Source organism: Pelobates fuscus, chromosome 2 (assembly GCF_036172605.1).
Source record: "Pelobates fuscus isolate aPelFus1 chromosome 2, aPelFus1.pri, whole genome shotgun sequence".
NCBI classification, from domain to species: Eukaryota; Metazoa; Chordata; class Amphibia; order Anura; family Pelobatidae; genus Pelobates; species Pelobates fuscus.
Genome location: NC_086318.1, coordinates 361,216,868 through 361,238,319, shown reverse-complemented (window position 1 = coordinate 361,238,319; position 21,452 = coordinate 361,216,868). Strand labels below are relative to the sequence as shown.

At 40.3% G+C, this 21,452-nt stretch overlaps 1 protein-coding gene across 2 annotated transcripts in view; it reads left to right on the top strand.

Annotated features, from left to right (window-relative positions):
• Nucleotides 1-21,452, top strand: part of ANAPC1 (anaphase promoting complex subunit 1) — a 97,357-nt gene that overhangs the window by 38,320 nt on the left and 37,585 nt on the right. For both annotated transcript variants that reach the window (XM_063443671.1, XM_063443670.1), the window contains exons 25-37: nt 410-591; nt 3,101-3,327; nt 3,918-4,036; nt 5,011-5,282; nt 7,719-7,953; nt 10,114-10,205; nt 12,067-12,201; nt 13,597-13,679; nt 14,254-14,332; nt 14,715-14,789; nt 14,970-15,046; nt 16,413-16,503; nt 16,615-16,665. In XM_063443671.1, coding sequence (XP_063299741.1) covers nt 410-591; nt 3,101-3,327; nt 3,918-4,036; nt 5,011-5,282; nt 7,719-7,953; nt 10,114-10,205; nt 12,067-12,201; nt 13,597-13,679; nt 14,254-14,332; nt 14,715-14,789; nt 14,970-15,046; nt 16,413-16,503; nt 16,615-16,665 — 1,718 coding nt within the window. The remainder of the gene's footprint in view (nt 1-409; nt 592-3,100; nt 3,328-3,917; nt 4,037-5,010; nt 5,283-7,718; nt 7,954-10,113; nt 10,206-12,066; nt 12,202-13,596; nt 13,680-14,253; nt 14,333-14,714; nt 14,790-14,969; nt 15,047-16,412; nt 16,504-16,614; nt 16,666-21,452) is intronic.

The following is a 21,452-nucleotide window of genomic DNA, read 5'->3' as shown; positions in this document are numbered from 1 at the left end:
ATATCACCATAGGTGGTTTGGACTGGAGAACAGACATGGTTTTGACATTGGGCACACTAAATCTAAAATAAAATAGGAACACTTCAATGTTAAAAATAAATATATGTATTTTAATGTTGCAGTGTTTCTTTAAGACCTTTTTGGTTACGCATTTAGCTGAGGAAATCACTACCAAATGGGGATTTGAAAATATTTTTTTACCTGAAGTTAAACAATTTTTAGCTGGTTTTGACTAATCTACTTTTCATAGGAGTACGTTCTCAGAAAATACAATATTTTAGATTGAGTTTTGGATGGGAAGGTTAGGATGAGCACTCAAAGTAACCTGTTATAAAAGTAAAAAGTTGATCTAAAACATGCACATCCTATTTTACAGTGTTTCTCCTATATCTGTTATTTTAAATATAAGGTTTTACACTACGGGATCTGGAATCTCTGCCTTTTGGTGTTGCTCTACCCATAAGACATGCAGTCTATCAATGTCGGCAGCAGCCTGCTTCTGATTGGCCAGAAGCAGTCTGCCTTCTCATAGGACGCCAAGACCTTTCTAAACAAGCTTCTGATGGAAACTTGCCAAAGACCAAGTCAGTGGTAAGGTGTTCAGAGACTAATGCTTAAAAAAAAAAAAAAAGCAGGATTGTAGCATATAGATTTAATTCCTAAACTCCACCTATGGTCCCTATGGCTTATGGCAGGAGGCAGAGGTATTAGAGAATAACTACAGTCAGCTGGTACATTTACATGTTTTCATCAATTTTGAAGAAACCTTTATTGATGGATGGAAGAGAAGAATGTAACCAGAGTTTTACTAAGGCACAAAGGGCATGCAAAGGCTTTCTTGAGTAATAACTTAATTTCATTTTCCTGCGCAGTTAAACTGTCAGCAGACTTGTTAAGTAAATGATGTCAATGGGTTGAATTGCACATGTTTACCCAGTACATCTTTTAGCAGTTTATTATTTTTTACTTTGACTTTTGTAAAAGTTACCTGTAATGTTTTATATTTGCCTCATATTTGCCTTATTCATCATCTCAGCTTTAACAGTTTTTATTTGATGGAGGGAAAGAGGAACTGCCACTATCAGAAAAGGGACGTTTCCTCTTTAATGCCAGTGATTACATCTGCAGCTCACAGTTTCCTTTTTTTAAATGTATTTTTATTTATTTTTTGTTCTATCTGTATACTTTTTGCTGAACATGTAGGTATACCTCAATTTACCGGTGTGCCACAAGTTTTGCTGCACGTACAGTTAGGTCTGGAACTATTTGGACACTGATTAAATTTTCATAATTTCGGCTCTGTACGCCACAACAATGGATTTGAATTGAAACAACCACGATGCAATTAAAGTGCAGACTTTACGCTTTCATGGGGTTGAACAAAAATTAGGAATAGCAATCAATTTTCATACACAGTCCTCTTATTGCAGGGGCTCAAATGGAATTTGACAAATTTAACACACTCATAAACAAAATGTAAATCTTTAACACTTTGTTAAGAATCCTTTTTAGGTAATGACTGCTTGAATTCTGAAACACATGGACAATCAAAATTTATGCTTTGCCTTTACTGCAGCTTTCTTCAATTGTTTGTCCTTTCTGCCTTGAGTTCTGCCATCAGCTAAACTTGGGTCAATCAGGTTGAGATCAGTCGATTGACTCAGCCATTGCAGAATACGCCACTTCTCTGCTTTAAACTCCTGGGTTGCTTTTGTAGTATGTATTGGATCATTATCCATCTGTAAAGGGAAGAGTTGCCCAATCAACTTCACTGAATTTGGCTGAGTACGAGCAGACAATATATGCCTATAGACTTTAGAATTCATCCGGCTGCTTCTGTCACATCATCAATAAATACTAGTGACCCAGTGTCATTGGAAGCCATGCACGCCCATGCCATCACACTTTGTCTTTATGGAAAGGGTCCTATAACCATCCACCACTGTTGTCTTCTGTGGACGTCCAAGCCTTTTTGTATTGCAGAGCTCACCAGTGCCTTTTTTCCCTTCTTTCTCAGAATTCACCAAACTGTGGATTTGGCCACTCATTATGTTCCTGCTAGCTCTCTGATAGATTTTTATAAATGTTTAAAATTTATTTTGCATTCTAAGGATGGCCTGTTTAATTTGCATTGAGTTCTCCTTTGACCACATGTTGTGGGTTCACAGCAAAAGCTTCCAAATGTGAATGCCACACCTGGAATCAATCCAGACCTTTTAATTGATGAAGAAATAACAAAGGAATAGCCCACACCTGTCTATGAAACCGTTTTGTCCAATTACTTTCGGTCCCTTGAAAAAGAGGGAGCTACATATTTGGATGTGAATATCCTCAAATTAAAACTGAGAGAATGCATTTTAAGCCCTTATTCATTATTTAACTGTAAGTTTAATTTATTTTGGTAAACCACCAAATTAACAAAACGTCAGTGTCCACATATTTCCAGACCTAACTGTATGTGTTTTTACTGTAATGATTCTCAAGCAACCTTTAGCCATTTATGCAATTGAGTTCAAGATATAAAAATGATCTCACTCATAAAGCCAGTCAGTCAAGGATCTTACATACAAGCCTTTTGTGTACAAGTGATCAAATTGTCTCAAACAAACATTTTAGTTAATCAGTTAAGTACAGCTCATACGCCTCTTCACAGCGAGTAAGGAGTTCTCATCTCAAATTGGAGTAATGCTTCTGGACATTACACTAAGCAGCCAGTAGTTAAAATGTTTTAAATTGCTCTTCCTCTTTCTGCCTGCAGTTTTCATAATTCACATTTTCCGACACAAATGGCTTCCTAATGAAATGAAATGCAACAGTTATGTATTTTACATATGTAATCTAATATTATTGATCTATTAAGTTCAGGCATTACTGGCCTTTTATAAAGATACAATAAGGCAAATGGAGAATAACAATCAGGAACACTGGACATCCTCGGGATAGCTCTCCTTGTTATAGTGGCTTTGTCTATGGAGCACCCGTAAATGTATTTTAGACCTATTGGCATTTCAGGTATTACCATGATTCTCATTGATTATTAGTAGAATGCAGTGACACGCCACCCAAAAATATTTTGTTTCTATCACTTGTTGTAATTTAGTCTACTGCCAAGGTTCCCTCCCCGGAGGTACCTCCTGCAGGAGAAGCAGAGGAAGAGGATGATGGTATGAGCGATTTGAATCAGGCAGTGATGTCATTGATATGGAGTGAAGACATGCGTGTGCAGGAAGTACGTAGGCTTCTTCAGAGTTCCCACCCTGTGCGTGTAAATGTTGTGCAGATGCCTGAAGTTAGCGACCATGAGTACATTGAGGAGAAGGAGAACAGGTAACTTTTTACATTTTGTGATGATTTTCAGTTTTTTTGAGCAGAAAGGATATAGTGGAAAAAGGGATGCCATTTACAGATGAGGCATATAATAGTATCTCATAACAAATGAAGCTCTAGATTTTGTACAAGAAATGGGCATTATAAATCTATTTATCTTGATTCTATTAACAGCAGTTTGATTTTAGTTTTTTGCTTTTGGGGTAGAAGACTTTTATCATCTGTGTCCTCATTGTAAGCTGAGGCAAAAATAGGTAAAACAATAAATTAAATAAAAAGTAATATTCACAATATATTGAATTTTTCAGTTCAGATCTAATTCACGAAAATTTGATGTTGTGAATAACCCTAGTTTTATTGGAATTTGTGAGAAACTATTTGGTAAAGACAATAACAACATTTTGAAAGACAACAATCGAATGACAAATAATAATTAACAAACTCACAGAGGCCTAAACCAATTGGATGGGGAGGGGGGAGTGTCTAATTAGAACAACCATTGATCAGGGATAACATCAGCGCTGCGGAATACGTTGGCGCTTTTATAACTTGGTCTATAGCTGCAACATAGTCCATAATGTCTTGTTCAGACTCTTGCAGCTTTGTCAGAGGACCATGGCTCTGCCTGTGGGGCGCGGAATGTTCACCTTGTTTTCTTACCACCCTGTACCAACAGAACCTCTTCCAATTCCAAAACTGAATCTTACAGGTGAGTTTTATTTGTTGGTTATACATACTGTGAAGTAGAATCAAAAAAAGATACATGCAAAAGTTTGGGCACCCCTTACAAATAAAATATTTAACAGGCGTGGGGTGTGGTGGGAGCATGGTGGAATCCTGTCCTTTTTTCATTTTGTGGCATTGAGGACTTGATTATATTGTGGCCACATAAATAGGGCTGTGAGATTCACGAAACCTTAAAGGGATGCTTGTCTGACCTTGCTGCTATTTCTGTACTTCCCTTGGTTGTGAGGCTTTTCCAGGTATCATCTGCCTAATTCTCCTAACCCCAAACAATATCCACCCCATTCCAAAAGATGAATACCTGTGGGCTAACCAATTTCCTTCATCCCTAACAAATTACACCCCCTTCCAAAAGATGCCCTCCTGGGGGGATTGGCACATTGTTTAACCCATATAAAGTACAGTATTTGTGTAGTATTCATTTGTGGGTTATGATGCCACTATTCCTGTGCTGCCGTTACCCAATCCTGTATCAAAATGTTTTTGAGCGTTTTGACACAAACTAAGGTCCCCTAGGTATTTACAGCCCAGACTGGCTTGGCATATTGCTATTGTGAAAGATACACTTCACGTTTGCAATTTTAATTCTGTCCATGTTTGGATAGTTCATGGACTGACCATGTCAGCTGCTGCATCTAGGAGTACCTACTTGGTGTCTAAATGTTCTCACAGAACCAGCTCACAACACCATGGGCAATGCAGGCACCATAACGACTTTAGAGAGCCATTTAAAACAGATTTGAGATTATAATGCAAAAAAGTAGGTGTATTAGTAACTACCTTGTCTTATGGAAAATATTTTTTTTTTCAAAATGTGACATTGAAAGTTTCCACTGACACCTGTGTGATAATGCTTTGATACTTTAGTAGTTTAGTGCTACCTTGTGTATGTTCTGTAGAAGCTAAACAGACAGATTATAATATGGTTTACATCACTAGGTCGAGCTCCACCAAGAAACACAACTGTAGATCTCAACAGCGGAAACATTGACGTGCCCCCAAATATGGCTTGCTGGGCCAGCTTTCACAATGGAGTGGCTGCAGGCCTGAAAATAGCTCCCGCCTCCCAGATAGATTCTGCCTGGATTGTTTACAACAAGCCAAAAAATGCTGAGCTGGCTAATGAGTATGCTGGCTTCCTCATGGCCCTGGGCTTAAATGGGCACCTCACCAAGTTGGCAACTTTGAACATACACGACTATCTGACAAAGGTGAGGCTTTATTTACCTACTGAGATAACTAAGCATACAAAATAACCAATAACACTGATCTAAAATACAAAAATAAACTCCTTAAAAAAAAATTAAAATATGTATATGTGTATGTATGTATGTATGTATGTGTGTGTGTGTATATATATATATATATATATATATATCTCAAGCGATATAGGTGACTAACTAATGCATATACAAAAATAAGAAGGGGTAACGCTAATCAAAGCAATACCATAAAATAATATATGAAAACCACAATTTATTAACACCATAAATAAACCACCAATTAAAAAAAAAAATATGTATATGACAATACTGATCCTAAAATGAGCACTTCTAATGAAGAGACCACCTAATAAAGGCTGCACACCTTGAAGGGGGAAACCTAGTAATGAACAACAAGTGAACAAATCAATAACACTGACCTACTGTGTGCAGCACGGTAAAAAACAGTCAGTGGCACCGTTTTAACAGAGGATTTTAAGTAGCACTGTACAGAAACTTGTGGCACACATTTGCCACAAAGACACAGTACACCTTGTCCTTTGAAACACACCGGTTATTTGCTCATCAAAAGGCGAAACTATGACTGATCACGTGAGACAGTCTAAGCCTAAGCCACATCTTATAATACATTGGTAGCTGATGCATATCACGTGAGATTGTAACTTTTAGCTATCAGTGATTTATAGGAGGGCTTACAAGGTGGAAGGATTTTTTAACCTTTGATATATATGTACTCTTAGTCATACTAATGCTTTATGACAAGCCCTTTTTAGCTGGCACTAGATTAAATTGTGCATTTGAACCATTAAGGGGTTCCACACACTCTTTGTAAAAAATGAGCATACACCTGTTCAAATGTGACATCTCTTTACTAAGGCAGGGTTTGATTAACATTCCAACCAGGAGATCAAATCTGAAACTTAAAACTTTTTTCTCACAGGCTTTTATTTTTATTTTTTTAAATTCTTTATTTTTGCACACGATAGGTAAGGCAAGCATAATACAACCTGATGGCTTACGCAGAAGCCTCAATATAAAATATCAAACTTATAAACAGAAGAATTGGCATCAGCCCATATGACAAATCGTTTTATACATTCTGAACAACTTGCCCCCATCGAGGATTTTATGTTTTTGTACAGCTATATTATCGAATTACCGTATGCGCGTAGAAAATAGGCATAGCAAGAGTAACATGACCGCGTGGCTTGCGCAGAAGCCACTGTGCAAAAGATCAGAGTTGAGTATATAATATTCGATATCAGCCCGAACGCCCAGCCTCAGCATGTAGGTCGTTCAACTTGCCTCCCCTCTAGGATTCGTAAGGAATAATCAGGCTGCATATCTTATAAAGGAGCCCTGTCTCTATCCACGTGAGGCTGTACTGTAGGCATCTTCAATGCCCAATCACTATACTCATGCCTGAGTGATGAAATTCGATATTGACAACATAGCCTATAACATAAGAGACAAAAGAATATAGAACAAGAATAGCACCCTTGTGAATCAAGGGCATAGCAAGAACAATGAAAGGAAAAAACTTAAAGAAGAGAAAGAGGGTTGAAGAAGGGAAGGTGAAGTAGAAGGAAGAGAAGGATACGAGGATAGAAGTTGGGAGGGGAAGGGGGGAGGGGGGTGCGTGAGGCTAAAGCGACTCAGTCCTGCAATGGCCCCATAGGGCCAAATCCCGAATCAAACTGGAGTTCTCCCACGTCAATCGTTACTGGAGCCCATAACGCTATTGTCCCAGGGTGCCCATGTCCTCTGGAAGGCCATTGTTGTACCTCTCAATCTAGCGGTCAGATCGTCCATGATTCTGCTTTCCTTTATCCTAGAGATCACCCCCCCAAACTCCGGGCCTTCAGGTGAGAGCCATGCCGTTGCTACCGCTCTGCGTGCGCTTAAAGTTATCGCCCGTACTAGTTTCTGCTCTCCTCTCGTCCATCCCGCAATAGTTCTATTTAACAAGTAGATCCACGGGTCCAAGGCCAGGGGTCTGCCAAAGGTCTGACGCAACAGGTCCTCAACTGCCTTCCAGAAACCACGGATTTTCGGGAATTCCCCTCACAGGCTTTTTTTGCTGTACATTCATTAGTTGCATGTTTTAATAGCACTCACAACTATTGTTGAACCTACATAAATCTGTTAGACGTTGAAGATTCTGTCACGTGATGACGTACAATATAATTGACTACGCTAGGACATATTCCTAGAAAGTCTTCACCCTTATCTTCTAATACAACTTACAGAGATCTTGAATAAAAAACACACAACTCCCAGGTATTTTTAATGAACAAGTTATTAATGCAGGTCAGCATTTGCATAAGCTTGGGGGGAAAAAATCGAAATCAGCCAACATTGGGGCATTTTTGTTTGTGTATATATATTGGTTTTATGTCCTCCTTCGATAATGTGTCTTGATAGGGCCACGAGATGACCAGCATTGGGCTCCTGCTTGGTGTTTCAGCTGCCAAGCTTGGTACGATGGATATTTCAATTACACGACTTCTCAGCATCCACATCCCTGCCCTGTTACCTCCAACTTCCACGGAGCTCGATGTGCCACATAATGTGCAAGTGGCTGCTGTGATTGGAATTGGTTTGGTTTACCAGGGAACTGCCCATAGACACATAGCTGAGATTCTACTTGCAGAAATAGGTAAGGATTAGAAATATCAACTTCTCAGTTAATAATATTTTTGTGTGTGTGCGTGCATTTTTGTCCTGTGTAGCAATGATGCTCAACATTTTCTGTTATTTGTGTTGTTTATCAACTGGTTAGAACAGTGGTAGGTAACATCACTTAGAACTGGGATCCCAGGTTTGAATCCTGCTCAGACCACCTCACCAGTTCTTCTTGGGTAATGCATCTAGTGCTATGTATCTGCCTAGCTCAAATCCTCCTAGATTGTAAGCTTGTTTGAGCAGGGCCTTCTTCACCTCTTAATGATATTTTATTCATGATTGCGGGCTATGATGCCTTCTACAAATGCTAATAATAATGTGGCCATTGTCCTTGCAGCTTACTGCTGACTAATTCTTTGATATCTTTTGGGTGGATCTCTATATGACTAAATTAGAAACAGTGACTTGATTTAAGAATAATCAGTGTTTATGATTTCCTGTTTTCTGGATAGTTTAAATCGTTAGAAGGCAGGACCTGCAGTAATATAATATAGATTGCACTTTTGTTAGTGATTGCTACTGAAGTTAATGCTTGTTTATCATTATCCTGGCTCTACATAAGTACATAAATTAATACACCCTTCAGGAGAGGTTCAAGGAGAGAATTGTGACTGAGCAAAAGTCCAGTCATCAGGGGGATGGTTGATTAGGTTTTATTAATGGATGGGTGATTCACACTAACTAAATAAATAAATAATCAGAATATCTGTTTAAAAATTAACAATATATCACATTAAACACATATGTCAGATAGTAGAACTAACTCTTTTATCAATTGGAGAGTCTTGATAAAGTGGTAGTCAGGAGGGATAAGCCAAATGGCTAATGATTTAGGTAAACTAGAAAAATGGTCAGAGTTGTGGCAACTGACATTTAATGTGGATAAGTGGAAGATAACGCATCTTGGACGTAAAAACCCAAGGACAGAGTACAGAATATTTGATAGAGTCCTAACCTCAACATCTGAGGAAAGGGATTTAGGGGTGATTATTTCTGATGACTTAAAGGTAGGCAGACTGTAACAGAGCAGCAGGAAATGCTAGCAGAATGCTTGGTTGTATAGGGAGAGGTATTAGCAGTAGAAAGAGGGAAGTGCTCATGCCATTGTACAGAACACTGGTGAGACCTCACTTGGAGTATTGTACGCAGTACTGGAGAACGTATCTCCAGAAGGATATTGATACCTTAGAGAGAGTTCAGAGAAGTGCTACTAAACTGGTTCATGGAGTGCAGGATAAAACTTACCAGGAAAAGTTAAAGGATCTTAACATGTATAGCTTGGAGGAAAGACGAGACAGGGGAGGGGGGATATGATAAAAACATTTAAATACATAAAGGGAATCAACACAGTAAAGGAGGAGACTATATTTAAAAGAAGAAAAACTACCTCAACAAGAGGACATAGTCCTAAATTAGAGGGACAAAGGTTTAAAAATAATATCAGGAAGTATTACTTTACTGAGAGGGTAGTGGATGCATGGAATAGCCTTCCAGCTGAAGTGGTAGAGGTTAACACAGTAAAGGAGTTTAAGCATGCGTGGGATAGGCATAAGGCTATCCTAACTATAAGATAAGGCCAGAGACTAATGAAAGTATTTAGAAAATTGGGCAGACTAGGTGGGCCGACTGGTTCTTATCTGCCGTCACATTCTATGTTTCTATGTTTTTAAGCTGAATAGAAGGATGGTGCCAGGGGGACTCTGAATACTATAGCCACTTCAATGAGATGAAGCAGTTACAATGCCTGCAGTGTTCCTATTATTATTATTATTATTATAATTATTATTATTGCTTTACACTTTTAAGGTCCAATAAAAAGCCTTACTGTGAACCTGTCTACTCTCATTTGGATTTGTTTACATGTTCTTTTGTACCTCTTCAGTATTGCTACACGTTTTGGCTAATGTAATTTGTATGTTGCTATTTGTGTTTGTATACTGTTAAAATACATAATGAAAGTAATCCCATCATTCCTGCTGGCATTGACTTATCACTAAACTCGTAATATATTTCTTACATTAAATCTGAATGCTTGTGTTTTCTTTCTGCACTTTGAAAATAGTCAAGGCTGCAATACATTGGAAAGTTTTTTAATTAAAATACTTTTAACTAGTTTCTTTCAATTCATTTGCAGGCCGTCCCCCGGGACCTGAAATGGAATACTGCACAGATAGAGAGTCCTATTCACTAGCAGCTGGACTGGCTTTGGGAATGGTGTGCCTAGGGGTAAGCTCTGAGTTATTTGCTAAATCAATTATGCATTATGGGTGACCCATTGTAGGGGCAACATCATATATGAAAAAGGCTGTAATCTTACTGAAAAACCTTGCTTTGAAATGTTTATGTAATTGCAGGGCATTCACTTGTGATAAAAGTGAAATGTTCTTTTTTACTTTTGTGATGTTTGATCAGTTTCCTAGAATGAATAGTGACTGCATTCTATAAGGAAATTGTGTTTATAAAACTAGATTATTATCGATGAGCTGTTTTGCCCCTACCTTCTGTTTGCTCATCTTTGATGGATCCGGAGAGACATAAGTTCACAGGTTGTAAACCGTCTGGAAGGTTTAACCCCTTAAGGACACATGACATGTGTGACATGTCATGATTCCCTTTTATTCCAGAAGTTTGGTCCTTAAGGGGTTAAAATATGTGTAATTGTCTGCAGTCATAAAAAAATTGACCTTTAGCAAACATTATTTTTTCTTGGTATTATTCAGCTTCTGTGCCAAAGGAATATACTGCAGTCGTTGTGTAACATGGAATGAATGGAAGGGAGGTGCAAATGTATAAATGACTGTTGTAGGTTATTGCTTCTAAAAAAGAAAATGTGTAAGCCTAAACAGTGGTGACAAATCTTGACTCTGCTGATGTTTAAGGGGTGTTAAAACAATGTCTTCTTTTAAAGAGTTACTCGTACCACCTTGACCACTTTTGCTTTTGGAAGTGATCATGGTGGTAGGAATGTGCAGCATTTCAACTTGAAACATTTCACATACATTGCACATCTACAGTTGTGTGCCAGTGGCTAGTTATATCCTCGGCACACATGACTTTAGCAGCCCGTAACGCTGTTCTTCACTGCCTAACGTGACTTCTGTGCAAAAATGACGTCTGTCATCTGCTTGCGCTGACAACAAGCTTTATTTGCTTCAAAGTCCACTTCCTCCCATCCGTCCCAGTCTCTGAGCGCACACACGTGTTCTGAGCTGAGGAAAATGGTCCGATCAAATTAATTTGACTTGACCTCAGATGACGCGGCAAGATGTCAGACAGGGTATAGAAACAAGTGAGGAGAACCTCACCCGGGCTTGATTTAATCTAAGTTTAAATATGGTTTAATCTGATTTTTTTTTTTTTTTTTTAATTAAATAAGGGCAATAATGCCTGATAGGGAATAATAAAGCTAAAAAAAAGTATTATGAAGAAAAGCTTTACAGTAATCCTTTAACCATTAGATTTTTTTTGCATTTGTAATGATTATAAAAGTTCCCATAGAAGATCTGCCATTTCTATGTTGGTAAATCCTTTTACATTTAGCCCAGCAACTGACATAGTCTATAAAGCCAATTTAGGATTGATGTTCTTGTGGCTATAGGCTCCTCCATTTTCCAAAGGTATACATACATTGTATTTAACATGTTCCCATGACACCCTGTACAGTGGCAGGGCCTGATTTGCTTGGGACATATTGGGAAAATACTATACATTTCAGTGACTACCACTTTATCAAGACTCTCCATTTGATAAAAGAGTTAGTTCTACTATCTGACATATGTGTTTAATGTGATATATTGTTATTTTTTAAACCGATATTCTGATTATTTATTTAGTTGGTGTGAATCACCCATCCATTAATAAAACCTAATCAACCATCCCCTGATGACTGGACTTTGGCTCAGTCACAATTCTCTCCTTGAACCTCTCCTGAAGTAGACCTTATTGGTGTATACTTTGATAGCCCATTTGATATAGGTAATTGAAGTGCAAAATATTTGTGCAATGAATGCTTACTTCAGAAATAAAGTAATCAAGGATACAATCTGTGTCTCTCTTTTTGACCATTTGTAAATACTTCTCCTTCCAGCACGGGAGTAATTTGATTGGCATGTCTGACTTGAACGTTACAGAGCAGCTTTACCAGTACATGGTTGGAGGTCACAAACGGTCACATGTTGGCATAAACAGAGAGAAGCATAAATCCCCCAGTTATCAGATCAAGGTATGAAACCATAAATCATATGAAGGAAGTATTGCATTTTATTTGTATTTAAATTTTCTTTGAAACTTAAACCCACTGAAGTTTAAAGGCATACAGTGCAACACACGCACACAATTTAAAAGAAATAAAACCTGTTTAATTTAATACATGCACTGTTTAATGCTGCTCTGTCGCCTCCTGGGGTCTTTGGATAGTTTGCAACGGTCTCCGATGGTAACTTTGCTTCTTGTAGTGAAGTGGATCCTCCATAGACTAAGCCTTGTTCCTCAGAGAGCTTGGCAGCAGTAGCTGTGCCTGCTCTCAAGGGTAGTAAAAATGCCCCAGACAAAGTAGTCCTTATGAGCATTTAAAAAAGATTTACAGGTAATGGTATACATGGAGAATATTATTGTAATCGAGAACAGTAGCAAAATGCAAATATAGGGGGGTTTGTAGAAGAGGGACAAACATGGTCTATAAATTTCCACAAAATAAAACTTGTGTGAAAAAAAAATCACAAACTTCTTTATATTTTATCATTTCGTTAAATGAAAAGTGTCAAAATGCGCTTTGTTACATATTCTGGGGTGGATGTACTTTCTACACTTTACAATGGAACAGTGGAGCGCTTATTTAGAATTGTGGTACACCACATGCAATACCAGTGATACACTTAAATAAACACCTAACCTTTTCTATACAGAGATGTATATTCTGTTGTAGTGGTACCTTTAAGACAAAAATAAAGTGTACATAGTGCAAACTATTAAACACTTATGAATGTGATATTAATAATAACAAGGGAACACTCACAGATTCCAGAGCTATGAAAACCTAGCTCTGGTAGGAAGCACTTGAGAGTCTGTTTAGGGCGACCCCTCCCCTTTTCCAATTGGATAGATATATAGGCTCCCTTGGTATCTCGGGAAAATGGATACACAGAATACAGTGAAGTTCCGTTTGTATATATAGCAACAAATAAATAGAGCTGTTATACTCACAAGAGTGGAGCCTTCTCATCTGCATATGGACTTTTAAGTCAGAGACTGGTAGTTATATTTATTCCTTTTTTATTGTTTTTATATTGTATCCAATAAAATATACATATATATACTTCTACCAAACGGATTCCTGTGGTGAAAAGAAGGGAGTGTAGCCCTTAAACTACACTAAGCCGTTTTACTGAGCCAGTTTAAAGGCTCCACTCTTGAATTGCATGATTCATACATTAAACTAAACTTTTCTTTGGTGTTTAGAGTATAACTCTAATAGTATAAAGTGGAAAAAAAGTGTTTTATATTTAATATGGCCATGTAAACCTACCTGTATATTTTGGAAGAAGTTCTATACTAACTACTCTATATTGTCTCACATGTTTTTGTTACACCCTGTTCCTGGATTTCTGTCTCTTTGCAGGAAGGTGACAGCATAAATGTAGATGTCACATGTCCTGGGGCGACACTGGCATTAGCTATGATTTACCTAAAAACCAACAACAGGTAATATTGCTACTTAGAATAATTAAATTCTTCTAAAGGGAGTTGTCCTTGTAGAAACACTGTGTATGCCAGTCTTGTGGATGCAAGTATCAAACAAAGAGTTTAATATTTTTTTTAAATTACATGAGCCATTAAAGGTCCCATTATGTACGTAAACTGCTCGTTAAAACGTAACCCATGTTTGTGAGATTAGGAATATATGTAAAGACTTCACCAGTGATGTATTTAGATGGTTCATGCGGGTACAATTACAAAATTAACGGGAACCACTGGTGTCCACTCTAAATATATCCATATATCCAGGCACACCAAGAGGCAGTCTTGATTTTGGAGCAAAATATAATTTTGGCTCCTACATCAGCATTGTCAAGTCTTATACTTATACACAGTCTTATAAAAACTAATAAGAATTATACACAAGAAGAAGCATAAAGTGCTAGTGTCTAAAGTAGTTTTGCAGAAGGATCCTGCATAATATAACTAAATAAAAATGTCCAATGATATCCACTCTAGCACTATCCAGTCAGCAGTGTTGCTGTTACATTGTCATGTCTTAATGGGTTTTGGTTTTCAGGTCAATCGCTGACTGGCTGCGCGCTCCCGATACCATGTACTTACTTGACTTTGTAAAACCAGAATTCCTTTTATTAAGGGTAAGGTGGTTTTCTTTTCTTTGTTTTTTATGGATGGCCGTGATAGTATCATACTGCATATACATTAATTAGCTCATTATAATAGTGTCATCAATCGGCCGTTTTATCATACACAGTGTCACATATTATTCTAAACATTCTTTCGAAAGTGGATTAGTCAAGAAAATAATCAATTGTATTTATTTATTTTTTTAAATCCCTACTGCTACATTTAAATAGCCAGAAAATCTAAATATTTCTGAACATACAATTTACTTCTCATTAGTTACATACATTTAACAATAATTTGCCAAATGATTATTTTGTTGAGACATGGTTAAGAATATTAGACATTTTATATAAAATGCAGAAATTGTAACAAGTACTCCCCTATTATTTTCAGACTCTTGCAAGATGCCTAATTTTATGGGATGACATTCTGCCAAATGCTAATTGGGTGAACAGTAATGTGCCCCAGGTAAGTAGCCAGGGTGGCTTGTGACAAATTTCACAGATGCACTCTGGGATGCCTCATCTCTGCCGTTATTGCTATATACATAGCTGGTTTTAGGTTGGCACTTTTTACAAGTGTGACTGTAGGATGTATTGAAGTTTCTTGTACAGACTGAATGTTGCTCTTCACCTTTCTGTCTTGTAGATCATTACAGACAACAGCATATCACTTAATGGAACAGAACAGCCATTATCAGAAGATCTAAACTTGGAAACACTGGCGTAAGTAGCATCACTGCTCTTTAAAGGGAAACTCCAGTGCCAGGAAAACGACAGCCACTAGAGGGAACTTCCTCCTTCATAGCACAGGAAACCTGTGCTAGAGCGTCGCTGGACGTCCTCACGCTGTGTAAGGACCTCCAGCGTCGCTCATTTCCCCATAGGAAAGCATTAAGTCTCCCCATAGGAAAGCATTGAAAAATAATTTCAATGCTTTCCTATGGGGAAATGAGCGACGCTGGAGGTCCTTACACAGCGTTCCTGTGCTATGAAGGAGGAAGTTCCCTCTAGTGGCTGTCTAGTAGACAGCCGCTGGAGGTGGAGTTAACCCTGCAAGGTAATTATTGCAGTTTATAGAAAACTGCAATAATTACAGTTGCAGGGTTAGGAGTAGTGTGAGTTGGCACCCAGACCACTCCAATGGGCAGAAGTGGTCTGGGTGCCTGGAGTGATACAGCAACGTGGAATTATTATTTATAAGGAATAATAATGATCTACAGATATAGATGCAGTATCAATAGTTTTAAGAAAAAGAAAGACTAATGGATAGAAACACTCAAAATGCTGTTTAGCTACCATCAGCCTTTTCCCTTTGGCGTCTGGTCAGATCAAATGTTACAGATTTCAATGAAAACATTTCTTTAGGAGAAGGAATTGTGGCTAGTGTTGAGGTGAGTAAAACTGGAATTAAACATGCATACTAAAGAGGCCAAGCGATATAAAGCTATATACTGTAAAGCAGTCATCCCAAACTTTGTCCCTCCAGATGTTGATGGCCTGTTGCTCCCAGATTCTTTGAATTAAGAAAATAGCCATATAATCATTGGAGTTGTAGTTCAGCAACATCTGGGGGGCAAAGTTTGATATTCCTGCTGTAAAGTATAATTATTTTTTCATTCATTTATTGTAGTTCTTTAATTGTGAAAGCACTTGGCAATGCACAATTGTTGATTGACGCTTTTTTTCTTTTTCTTTTTCATGAGGAGGTAAGGATAAGTGGGCAGGTTTAGTGAATCCTACATTTCTCCAGCTAACTAAAACGGCCATCATACCTAGCTTGTCTTAGACCAAAGGTGCCCAAAAAGCAGATCTCCAGATGTTTTAAAACTACAGCTTCCATTAAGGTTTGTCATTCTAAATGCATTCTAAAGGCATGCAAAGCATCATGGGAGTTGTAGTTCTAAAACATCTGGGGATCTTACTATTGGGCACCCCTGCCTTAGACCCTTGGGTAGATGGGAGGTGAAGTTGCACACAAAGCGTGAATGTAATTATTTCATATCAGCTTGGATATGTGGGCAAACTAGGTGGTCTTAAAGATCCCGATTTGATGTCATATGTATGGTTTTTGTTTGTTGTTTTATTGCAGACAAGCCCATGTTTACATTATTGCTGGCGCTTGCCTGGCTTTAGGCTTTCGATTTGCTGGGTCTGCAAACCAGGCTGCATTCAACTGCTTGGTAAGATGTAAACACATACAATGATTACCACAAAATTCAATGTTGCTTGAAGGCCTTGTCTTACAGTTTAATCCTTTTTTTTTTTTTTTTTTTCTTCTTCTTTTTTTTCAGTGTAAATTCGCAAAAGACTTTGAATGCTTATCAGGTCAAGCTGCTGGCATAGTAAGTGTATAAGACTTTATAAACAATATATTTTATATTTGTTTTTGTTTTTTTGTTTTTTAACAAAAATGTACTTGGTATATATGTTTAAGAGTTTATTTCAAAAACATGAACAGAAAGTTGAATTTGGAATTTATGCCAAAATAGCCAAGTTGTAAAAAAAATAAAAAATAAAAAAATAAATAGCTCAGCAGGTGCTATTTTGTTTTACATTTTAGGTTTTCATTTAATCTTAAAGGAACACTATAGTGTTAGGAACACAAAGCTGTATTCCTAGCATTATAGTGTTTCTCTACGCGCCCCCTTCACCTCTATTAAATAAACCCCAATTCACTGGCTCTATCTGCTCTCCACTGACGTCAGCGCTGAAGGGGAACCTAATGGGTATGTGGTACAAGCGCCTTAGGCCTTCCCCATATGAAAGCATTGAATTAATGCTTCCCTGTGAGGGATTTGAAGACGCTGGATATTGATAAACCAGAGGGAAGCGCCTCTAGTGGCTGACTGGTAGACAACCAGTAGAGGCAGTGTTAAACCTACAATATAAACATTGTAGTTTCTCTAAAACTCTATTGTATTAGTTTGCAGGATTAAAGGGGACAGGACAGTGGTCTGGGTGCCTACGATGTCCCTCTAAATCATGATTTTGTATTAAATATATCAAATCGTTTTACCTTGTGTAACGGACCGTTTCACTTACAAGAGGATAAAACCCAGTTTAGGCGATAATCCCCTTTCCAGATGCACAGGCAGCTACGGCAAACACCATTCTCCCGACTGGAACCACACGAACACTGGGACAGCTGAACAAGAAAAGCAGACATCAGCTTACACTCCTGGCAGTCAGCAAACAATCCCATTCCCCCAAAGAACGAGACGACACATCGCTTTGAGGGTTAAGCAAGAACTCTAGACTGGGACACCCAGTCTGGCTTTTATTTCCAACTCACACATACAGGCCACACCCAGGGGGAGGCATAAAAGAACCAATGACATAGATGTTACCTCCCACACATCCCCTCCCCTTAGTGTGACACATAATCCCATTATGCATACAGAGTAAAATATACTTTTACACAACTTTCATAACTTTAAAACCATACATCACATTCACATAAAAATACATATCCACGGGGGCGTGGTCTGAAGCCGGAGCAAGATGGACGTGTCCTCCTGAAGCTCCGTTAGGACCACGATGCCATAAGCTTACAATAGCGCTAAAAACACTGACCTGGACGAGAAAATAACCGGGGGAGCCATTATGGACAGGCGGGCACCGAAGAAACAGTCCAAAAAGCCATCGGAACACGGAGCCACGGTGACTGATCTGTTTGCGGCCTCCCGCGCCATGCGATCGCAAGCCCAAGATGGCGGACGGGAAAGCCCGATGGCTCCGAGATCACCCTCTAGCCCGGGAGCGGCGGCGGCCTCGGAAGTGTCGGAAGCTAATACTGCGCAAATCCTAGCAAAACTGGCGGAGGTTCGCGGTTACTTAGCTGCGGAAATCACCAGAAACACACACGAGGTCAAGGCCGAAATTCAGGCCTTGGGAGCGAGGACGGCGGTGCTGGAGCAGCGTGTGGAGTCCACGGTCGTGGCCCACAATGCCGCTACGGCTCAGATTAACCAGCTGTCTTCCAGATTGACCGCGGCGGAATCTGCCCTGGACGACCTGGGGAACAGGTCCAGGCGGAACAACATCAGGCTTCGGGGTCTACCCGAACAGGAAGGTGAGGGCCCGCTGCTGGAAGTGGTCACTAAGATCCTGAAGCCTTTGCTGCCGGACATGCCGGATAATCAGTGGCATATCGAGAGAGCGCACAGAGCTCTCAGGGCAAGAAGAGCGACTGACAACCGCCCGAGGGACGTGATTATTAAGTTTCTCTTCTACCAGACGAAAGAAGCCCTGCTGAAGAGGAGTAGAGAGGGCCCAATCAGGTATGGCGGGGTAGAACTCACCCTGTTTCAAGACCTGACACCGGCCACACTCCAAAAAAGAAGGCTGTGGCGCCCTGTGACGGGGCTCCTACAGAGGCATGGAGTGAAATACGCTTGGGGCTTTCCATTCCGTTTGTTGGCGTTCCGGGATGGTCGCACCAAAACCTTGTACGCGGACGGAGACCCGGCGGCGTTTCTGAGGAGCCTGGATATCCGAGACCAGATCGAGCTGTCGGAGCTTCCTCCTGCCGTAGAGGAGCTGCGTCCCCTCCCCGGTGAGTGGGACACGGCGGGTGAGTGAGTCCCGGTGTGGTAGGCCGACCCGGATCCGGCGGTGGTTGGCGGAGAGGAGATCGGGTTTTTTGTCTCTCCACTCCGGAGGGGGGGCTCTTAAGATGCGGATGGTATGGCGGGTTTTTGGAGCCTAATTTCCATTGGGGCTCACCCAGTGGGGGCATGGTTGGGGAGCTCCCGTGAGGGTCCCTGAGAAGGCCCTCGGGCCCGGGTGGGTTCGTGGAGCACCTATTCCCCTTATTGGGTGGGTTAGGGTTGCTGAGACATGACGCCCCTTCATTGATTATGCGTGCCCCCTATGTTTTTTCTTTATGGGCTGCACGCCGGGGTGGTCAGATTCACCGTTTATTTTTATATTTCTGTTTTCTCATGTTGGGGTGCGGGGATCGGAGAGGATCGGGACTGGGGGTCATTTGCTTCCTAGCCAGCATCTCAAAGTAGACTACGGAACTATCATGCCTTTAGACGATATTGTCCCCCCCCCTCTCCCTTTTTCTTTTTTTTTTTTCTCTCTCCCGGGCTACTGTTTTTATATAACCCACGGCCGCAAGGAGGGAGGTGGGGGGATGATGTCTGGCTACTGTTATGTATGTCGCTATGTACTTTTTTGCGCAATTGTATTGCGTTGTATTATGTTTGCACGGGTGGGGGACGGAACCGTGGGGAGCCGGGTAGGCAATAGGGCCCTAGTTTTTTGAGGTGTAATTGCTATGGTTGGCTTAGATGGTTAGGCCCTACAGGGGGCATGGAAGCGTGGGCTCGCTCTCTCGTCCCCGCATGGGTGGGGGAGGGTGGTGTCTGGGCCGGAGCCACGAGATGGCGCCGGGATCCCCCTAGGTAGTATGGGGTAGAGTGACCTTCCCCTCCCTGCTCCTGGCCCCTCCTATCCCCGGCTTGGGAACGTAGTCTCACCTTGGGGGACGCCCCTCCGCACCGGCGGCCATCCGCCCGAGTTTATTCTTGCACTATACCTATGTACTCATTCGTTTATTTCTTTTGCAGCACTCTCTCAGCACCGGGTTATTCGTTTATTCATTGCCTTATATTAGGCTTGCTTTATTGGTGTGTACGACTTCTACTTAGCAAAAAAAAAAAAAAAAAAACTATATATCTTATATTAGAAAAAAAAAAAACAAGAATAATAGTTAATAAAAAAAAAAAAAAAAAAAAAAAGAAAAAAAAAAAGGGGAAAAAAAAAAAAATACAAAATAAAACAACAAAAAGAAATACATTTGTTCAATTACGATTAATACCTTCTCAACTATGTCTCCTCTGGTTATGCATATTGGAGCATAAGATATTAGATACTCTGGCTCATTTACTCGGTTTTGTTTGCCCTCCCTGCCGTTAAGGGTTATGCAGGGTCTGCAGTGTTTTTTCCTATATTTAACTTCAGTTGGCACTCAAGTAGTGCCATTATTGGCTGGTCCATGTCCCGAGCATCCCAGAACCTTTTCTTAGTTATGGGGATGACGGGACATATACCCCGGATAAGCCTGGCTTTAGGTAAGACCAGGCGACTTTTGTACAATATGTTATGTTGTTCTTCCTTCTTCTTCTCTCTACTTTTTCTATTCCCTCTCCACTCTGCCCTTTCCCATCATATCTCTCCTCTGGGGGGGGAATCGAGGAACGCCCTCAGTATCTTGGCCACAGATGGTAGTGTCGGTAGGCTCCACAATAGCGATATTCCACAAGATGAGTTATGCCTGTGAAACTAATGTCCCTTAATGTTAAGGGTCTAAATGCCCCTAAAAAGCGACGTCTCATGTTTCGGGAACTGAAGCGCATGAACCCGGATATAGCCTTCCTGCAGGAGACGCACCTGCCGAAATCAGCTAAGTTTGCCCTTAAAGATCATACATTTCGAACCTCGTTTGAGGCCAGAGCACTCAATAAGAGGAACGGGGTAGCTATTCTTATACATCATAGATGCCCGCTCAGGGTTAGCAAGGTCAGTACGGATCCGAGCGGACGCTATGTTTTAGTATCAGGGTCCTTACACTCTCACACTATCCATGTTCTCAATCTCTACGCCCCTAACGAGCAGTCCAGGGAATTCTGGACAGAGATGACCCGCGTGGTCAACTCGCTGCCACATGGTATGGTCATCGTAGGGGGGGATTTTAACGCGGCTCCATCCCCAGCAATGGACAGGGGGCCCTGTAGGGGAGCTCCGAGATCGCACAAACGGGGAGGGCAAGATAAATTGTTACACACTTTTATACAACACACTGATTTGCTGGATATATGGAGGGCTCAACATCCAGACGATACTGACTATACGTTCTACTCGCCACCTCACGACACGTATTCAAGGATAGACCTGTTTCTTGTAAACTCACTAACTGTTCCCAGGGTATCAGAGTCCAGGGTGGGGTCCATAACCTGGTCGGATCACGCAGATATCTCCCTAACCCTAGACAGGCTAAGCGCGGCGTCCCCTTGGTCGTGGCGGTTGAATACGTCTCTACTCCAAGATCCAGCTATTGTAGAGATTATTCGTTCGGAACTCAGGGACTACTTTGAAAGGGAAGCGGAGTCAGGAGTTACGA